This window comes from Oryctolagus cuniculus, chromosome 16 (genome assembly GCF_051225735.1).
Source record: "Oryctolagus cuniculus isolate XC-2025 breed Fujian yellow rabbit chromosome 16, ASM5122573v1, whole genome shotgun sequence".
Taxonomy (NCBI): domain Eukaryota; kingdom Metazoa; phylum Chordata; class Mammalia; order Lagomorpha; family Leporidae; genus Oryctolagus; species Oryctolagus cuniculus.
Window position 1 is genome coordinate 50845930 of NC_142882.1, and position 7786 is coordinate 50853715.

The 7786-nt window shown below is 55.8% G+C and overlaps 1 protein-coding gene across 3 annotated transcripts in view; it reads right to left on the minus strand.

The window, feature by feature from the left end:
- The window catches only part of RAPGEF5 (Rap guanine nucleotide exchange factor 5), a 250077-nt gene extending 244167 nt beyond the window's left edge, over window positions 1–5910 (minus strand). For 2 of the 3 annotated variants that reach the window (XM_089315364.1, XM_051852807.3), the window contains exon 1: window positions 5524–5908. In XM_089315364.1, the coding sequence (XP_089171490.1) occupies window positions 5524–5766 (243 nt within the window). In that variant the 5' untranslated portion in view covers window positions 5767–5908. Of the gene's footprint in view, window positions 1–5523 lie in introns of all 3 variants that reach the window. The other variant, XM_089315368.1, reaches the window with a different exon arrangement.
- Between the last annotated feature and the right edge of the window lie 1876 nt (window positions 5911–7786).

Here is a 7786-nt window from a genome sequence, read left to right on the forward strand (position 1 = left end):
CATGTGAGCCACAGACTTTGAATGTAAAGACAAAGCACACAGGGCTGGCACTGTGGCACAGCGAGTTAATGTCCTGGCCTGAAGTGCCAGCATCCCATATGGGTGCTGGTTCTAGTCCCGGCTGTTCCTCTTCCCATCCAGCTCTCTGCTGTGCCCTGGGAAAGCAGTAGAGGATGGTCCAAGTCCTTGGGCCCCTGCACTCATGTGGGAGACATGGAGGAAGCTCCTGGCTCCTGGCTTCGGATCGGCGCAGCTCTGGCCATTGCGGCCAACTGGGGAGTGAACCATGAGATGGAAAACATCTCTCTCTCTCTCTCTCTCTGCCTCTGCCTCTCCTCTCTCTGTGTCACTCTTTCAAATAAATAAATAAATCTTTAAAAAAAAAAGACAAAGCACACATGACACGCTTTGCCTGTAAAATGTGTCCACCATGAGTACACACCGGTATGCTGGTATAACCCGGAGCAGTGAGTGTTTCTCGGTCAGCAAAGTCAATGGCCTGGCAGAGGAGGCGAATGAGTTACCCTTCCAGCTCCTCAGCTGGGACAAGGGCACACAGATGTTCCGCTCCCTTTGAGAGGGAAGCCTCTGGGCAGAGAGGTTGTAAAGAAACCCAGAGCCTCATCCCGATGACCCTCCCCCACCACTGTTGTCCCCACTGTGTCCGACTTGGAGTGCACCTGCTGCAGGGGTGCAGTCAGTCAAGGGCGGGTAGAGAGGAGGCGGGGTGGAGAGACAGATCAGAGCCACCCCTTCCAGGGCTAGGCTGAGGCTGAGCGGCACTGGAGGACTTGGGGAACTGTCCATCTGGGACGCCATGGCGGTCACTCCAGCTATTGTAAATGAGACAGATTTCCAGGCTCTGAGAAGACGGTGGGACAGTACCGTGGCAAACAGCACGGTAGCCAAAGCCAGAAAACACGCATCTCAGTACCAGGACAGCATCTCTGGGAAGAGGGAATGGTTGTCACCAGCCATCTCACTCGGGTAAAGAACAGGCAGTGAGTCCTGGGATCACCCGAGGAGGAAGATTAAAATTCAAAAAGCTTAAGGTAGGAGGCTTAAAATCAAAATAATGCAGCCACTAAGAGAGGTCAATGTTGGGACAAAGGAAGGTTTTTTTTTTTTTTTCTTTTTAGTAAAAAAGAATCACTGTTCCTTGGGGAAATGTTTTATGTCTGGTCTGAAGTAGGCAATAAATAGGATAAGCTTAAAATGTCTCAATCCAAAAAAGTAAGAAAGGCATTCAAGTCTACAGGAGCTATGTCAAAAGTATGCAGGAGAAAAGGAGAAACCTGTATCAAAAAAAAAAGTATTCATGGGGCCAGGGTTGCCATGCAGGTGAAGCTACCCCTCCAGACACCAGTATCTGGTATCAGGCTGCTGATTTAAGTCCCAGCTGCTCGACTTCCGATCCAGCTCTCTGCTAATGCAACTGGGAAGGTAGTCGAAGATGGCAACCCTGACACCCACATGGGAGACCCAGGTGGAGTTCCTGGATCCTGGTTCCAGCCTGGTCCAGCCCTGGCTGTTGTGGCCATTTGGAGAGTGAACCAGCAGTTGGAAGATCTCTTTCTATCTCTCTCTCTCTGTTGCTCTGCCCTTCAAATAAATATTTATTTTTAAAGAAAAAGAATATGGACTGCAAAGAACTGGAACAAACACACTAAGCCTAGACATTCTGAGAGTTTGAAAAAAAAAAAAACTTCATTGGTTATCACTGCAAGTTGTCAGTGCTCCAATCGCCGCTCCAAAAACTGACAAAAGAAAACGAAGCCTCTCCCTGCCTTTTCCAGCTCAAACTGCACTTTAGGAGACTCAAGTAACTTCCAAGGGGAAGTTCTTTAAAGACACAACTGGAATTACCAAATGCAAGAGCAGTGATGGATTCGGACTGTCCCCATGCTGCGTCCCCTAAAGAAACAGGTTCAGCTACCACGATCTATGCCAAAATCAGCAGGTGCAAGGCACAAAGGCAAGGTGCTCCACAGGAGCTCACGATCAGTCTTAAGAGAGACATCCAAACATTATGTGTCGACGTGGTGCAATGGGTTTGTCACAGCACCTCCCACAAAGGATGCCTGAACCCAGCCAAGCCTCTCGATCTAACCGCTGGGTTACAGAACACAGGGTGAGTACAGACAGGAGTTAGCACAGGTGAGGAATCGGCCCAGAAAGCAGGACAGCTGAACGCACAACCCACTCTCCCCTGCAAACTGGTGGCATCAGAACAGAGGGGAAGAGCGACAGCTTTAAAATAAAACAGATTTAAAAGTCTAACAACACACACGACATACAGGCCTGAGCTAGTTCCAAATCCCCATAATCGTATTGAGCTGGGAACTGTACTAAGGAATTGTTATTATTCTTAGGTGTGAAAAGGCACCAAAGTTTGGTTTCCTTCAGAGTCCTTATCAGATATGCAAACTGAAACCTTTATAAGTGATTGGACACAGAGTGGGATTTTGCTTTAAACCATACCAGTCCTCACCAACAAAGTAGCAAATGGAGAAGTAAATGAAATAAGACTGCAAGATGTTAGTAACCACTGAAGCTTGGCTGCGGCGGCGGCGGGGGGGGGGGGGGGGGGGCGCGGGGGGGTGTCTCTTATGCCGTTCTCATAATCTCCATTATACACATTATTAAAAGAAAAAAAACCCAAGGGTTCGCGTGGAAATCCAAGCTGTGCCTGACCTTGCCACTGGTTTTTGAGAGGCAGCCAGGGTTCTCCCACGAGGCAAAAGGCAGTCTTCCCCCCACCACTGAAAGCGATGTAGGTTCAACCAACATGCACACTGAATTTAACACGGTTAGAAGTGACTGAACCAAGGAACTGTGCTGCATCAACCAAATGACAGCTTAATTTGTCCTAGGAAGAGATGGGCTGGAATGCATTTGGGTTGAGCAATGCAGGCCGCAAGTTTGGGTGATGTCAGAGTGTTGAGACCTGGGAGATCCCAAGGCAGTGTGGACAGGAGCTGTGTGTATTCCTGAATCAGATCTTCATCAATAGAGGGGTTGAAGAACACCACCACCCTGTGTAATGCACACGGCCGCTTCTCTACCAGCGGTCATGTGTTTCTATCAGCACTCACTCAGCTCCAAGGTGGGGGCACAGTCCGGGAGACACAACATCACTGCACTAAGCAAGGGCGCTAACCAGACAATCCCAGGCACTCCTAAGTCCTCAGCCAGTCCGGCACATGCCAGGGGACTTCAAAAAGTACGTGGCAAGTAGAACTAAAAAGGACATTTATTTTGGTGCAAAACATTTTTGAAATCCAGGCAGTTTTTGTGTTTCATAATATACATTCCCACAGACTTTCTGAAGACCCCTCATGTCTTAACTTGGTTTTTTTCCCTTTCAGGTCCCTTCTGTTATAGAATGCTTGGATCCAAAACTCCCATGATGTAGCCCTAACTCCCAATGTGATGGCGTACAGAGCCTGGGTCTTTGGCAAGTACTGAGGGCCAGCTTCAGACATGATGGCCCTGCTGGTGGCACTCACGGACTCATCAGAAGGGGAAGAGCCTGTGTGCTCCCTCCAGGTGGAGGGGGGAAAGGCTGTGGGAGCCCACGCACCCAGGTGAAAGAGAGTCCGGCCAGGAGAGAGTCCTCCCCAGACACCACATTGCCACGCCCACTAACCCGGGGCTGCTGAGCCTTCTGAGCCGTGAGAACACCCAGCTCCCTTGCTGAAGCCATGGTTTTTGTCACGGCAGCCCGAGCCACCCAAGACAAGGCAGTACCAACGTGGATTTCACCTTTCTCTCTTTCAAGCCCCTTCCTACCTCTTTTAATGGGCAACAAGAATTCAAAATCACAAAATCAGAAGATTTTGAGAGTTTGAGAAGAAAAATCACTGAAAATTATGGTTTTCTAACACTGGCTCTTCCGACACTCCATCTTCCCCCAATTTAAAACAAACAGGCCAGTTCTCAGGCAGTGCGTGTGGCAGGTCCCAGAGAGAACCATCCAGTATTCAGAATCAACGCATGCCTACTAGGACACACATGACCGGAAGTAACTCCACTCAGAATGAGGAGGAGAAAGAGTAAATACATCATCACGCCAGGCGGTGAGGAACCCACGTCTCTATGCAGAGGGATGCTTCAGAGGTATCTGTATAGAAACCTCAGCAGTGCTGGGCACCAACCGACCAGCTGCCGCGGCTATCCGGTATTCCATGCCGTGACAAAGTACCCGTCAAGGATAATGGGACTGCGGTTTGACCTACTTTCCCCGAAATTCCCACAAAGTCTTTAACTCCGTGTCTTAGGTTTACTTAGCCACGGCATCTTGAGGACACACTTCCTGGCTTTCTCTGCATGTCACACAGTCAGTTCCTAAACTCACGTCCAGCGACACCGAGCTAAACCTCAGAACGTGCTCCTGAGCTGGACCCTGCACAGCCATCCCCTACAGGGGAGGGGACATGGCTGGGACAACGGGAACACAGCCTGGACAAGGAGGAGACCTGCGTCCGTGCAGGCCGTGGGTCTGCATGGCTTCAGACCCTTCCCCAAACAGAGGAAGCCCCCTCAAAACACCTCAGAGGCCGGACCCTCAGGTTCCTACAAAACCATCCTGCCGAGAACCAGAAACCCACCAATTGAGGGATCTGCTAAGGCGGACAACCAAAACTTGGTTTTTAAAAATGACACCCCCAATCATCTACAGGGTGGCACCTTCTCCGTAAGACTCCTCACTGGGGATGGGTATTTAAGAACTGCGTAGCCCGCACCAAAGGCGCCCCTGAGCCCTGCTGAGCAGCGAGGCGTAGGAGGTCCTGGCTGGGTCTCCTGAGCGACTTCAGGACGGTCCCAGGAGACACTCAGCAGGGCTCTGCTACTTCTCAGAACAAAACACGTCTGACCAGCTCGGGCCAGATGCACCTGGAACACAATGAGGGACGCTCAGGGGCTCACATCTGAACACACAGTCAGGAAGTCACCGTTTCATGTTGCAGGGGTGGGGGATGAGCTGTGCACCCTCCCGCCCCAGGGGGCGTCCCAGAGCGCTCAGCCCCTGAGGCCTGGAACCTGAAGCTCACCCCGGGACACCCAGCCCTGGGTTCTGCCCTCGGCGGCAGCGGTCACCCGGACTGTCCCCTACCCCCGGATCTCTCCACGGGACGTCCGGAACAAGCACACACGTCGCCCGCCTCCAGCAACCAGGGACCCCATCGGCGGGGCGAGGCTGCTGGGCGCTGGGCACCGGCCACCTGCAGCTGCCCCGCCGAGAGGAGGCAAACGGCCCTTTTCCGGGGAACGCCGGGGTCCAGAAGCCTCAGCCCAGGTGCCTACAGGGAAAGTCAGGTGCATCCGGGGGATGGGGGGACGCGCCGCTCACCCAGAGGCCCCCAAACCCCGCCGTCCCGAGCTGGTCCCCAGCCCAGCCCGCCAGCGGGGCGCCCCTTCCGCCACCGCCCCAACTTCCAGACGCGCACCCAGCGGCCCAGGCGGGGCGCGGGCTCCACGTGCGCGCCGCGCGAGCCCACTCGGGCCGGGCCGGGCACTCACCCGGCCCCCGGCGACGCTCCGCTTCCTCCGCAGCGTGAGCCCGCTCCGCAGCAGGGCGGGCAGGTCCCGCAGCCGCGGCCGCAAGGACGCCGGCGGCTGCTCGCGCTCGGGCTCGCGGGCGCTGGGGCTGCGGCGCAGGGCGCCCTCAGCCGCCGCGGCCGCGGCCGCCGCTGCCGCCGCCGCGGCCAGGGCCGGGCTCTCGCACGGCGGCTGCATCTTCACGGAGCCCACGGCCATCCTCATGCCCTGACGGCGGCTGCGGCGCCGGCAAGGCTCCTCTCCCCCGCGCTCGCCTCCGCGCGCCGTCGCCTTCGCCAGCCAGCGAGAGGGCGCGACTGCGGCTCGGGCGCGGGGCGCGCTGCCCGCCGCTGCCCATTGGCGCGCGCCGCGGCCCCCGGAGCGGCTCAGCCCCGCGCGCCTCCCCCTCCCCGCCCAGGTGCGCCGGGCCCCGCCCCCGCCCCGCCCCTCCCGTCGCTCACCTCCGCCTCCAGACCTGGTCCCCTTGGCTACGCCCATTCCGGAACCCGCGCGGGAGGGCGCGCTGGGCGCTGACTCATCCACAGGTGTCGCCGGGCCCCTCTGTGCCCTCGGCTGCAGCCCCCCGCCTCTCTTCGGGCTTCCGCCCCCTTTTCCTAAGAGGACTTTCTCCAGCCGAGCCGGGACATCCTCCTCCTGGCGCCTGGTGCGCAGCCTCGCCCCTCCTCATCGTCACTCCGGACCCTTCCAAACCGACATTGCCTTGGGCCACAAGGGGAACACCCGTGCGGCAGGACTGACCCACGCTCAGCCCGGCTGGTGGGTGCTGAGCAAAGTAGCTCAAGTCTGGTGACCCGGTAACCTGCGAGGGCCCCTGGCTTCCCTGGACGCCTCAGTCCCTACCTTATGGCGAATCCTTGTTTCTCCTCTCCTGGACACAGGGATCCTGCAGCAAGCGTGGGGAGCCTGCTCCAGCAGGGCCTTATACCCCAGGGCGTGTGAATTTCCCGTCCCAGCTCAAACTAGGGCCAGGGAGGGCTTTTACTCCCAGTACAATGCTTAAGGCCCTGCCTTTGCCTAAGAATTTGCAGGAATTGAATACAATTATTCATGTTTAAAAAAAAAATACCCCGGGTTCTAGTCCCGGTAGGGGCGCCGGAGTCTGTCCCGGTTGCTCCTCTTCCAGGCCAGCTCTCTGCTGTGGCCCGGGAAGGCAGTGGAGGATGGCCCAAGTGCTTGGGCCCTGCACTCGCATGGGAGACCAGGAGAAGCACCTGGCTCCTGGCTCGGATCAGCGTGGTGGGCCGGCCGCGGCGGCCATTGGAGGGTGAACCAATCGCAAAGGAAGACCTTTCTCTCTGTCTCTCTCTCTCACTGTCCACTCTGCCTGTCAAAAATAAAAATAAAAAGACAAGCAAGAATTGATAAGGAGGTCTCCTTGTGCACCCCCAGCCCTGCATGCAGTAGGTGCTTGGGGAATAGATTGGGAAATGTGGCCACGCAAGGGGAAAGGGAAGAATGAGTTGTGAGCTCTTGCCCTTATGGAACCGAGGATCTGGCCTGGAGCTGATAAATCCACAGAAAAACAAAGATGGAGCCCTGTACTCTTGCTAATGGCCAAGCCAGTGTGGATCCTGAGCGCTCCGAGCTGCAGGAGCTAGAACTGGTGTGGGAAGGGCAGGGACTCACCCATGAAGGGAAGGAAGGTGAAGCTGGGGGGAGAGAAGCCAGGCAGAAAGGAGGGTGAGGGACCTGCCGGGAAAGACAGGCGATGGAGCAAGCCCTGAGTCAGCGTCACAGGGAGCCGACTGCGCACCAGGGATCCTGGGAGAGGGGTGCCCAGGGCCTGGAACCTGTCGCCTGAAGCTGTGTGCCTTCCTGGGAAGGACTCTGCAGGGAGCCCTGGAGTCCATGGCAGCTTCCACATGCCTGTCTATATTTATCCAAGGCGGGAATTCCACGTCTGTGTCCTGTGCCAGGCTGTATGAGTTTGGTGTTTCAGTGCTGCAGTTCCAGGGGCAGGTGTCCAGCCCAGACATTTAGATGCCCACGTCCTGCAGCAGAGAACTTGGGTTCCGTGCGAAGCCCCAGCGTCTGGCTGAAGCTTCCTGTTATTTTTCTTAAAGGTTTATTTTATTTATTTGAAAGACAGAGTTACATAGAGAAGTAGAGACAGAGAGAGAGAGGTCTTCCATCTGCTGGTTCACTCCCCAGATGGCCACAATGGCAAAAGCTGCACCGATCTGAAGCCAGGAACATCTTCTGGGTCTCCCACATGGGTGCAGGG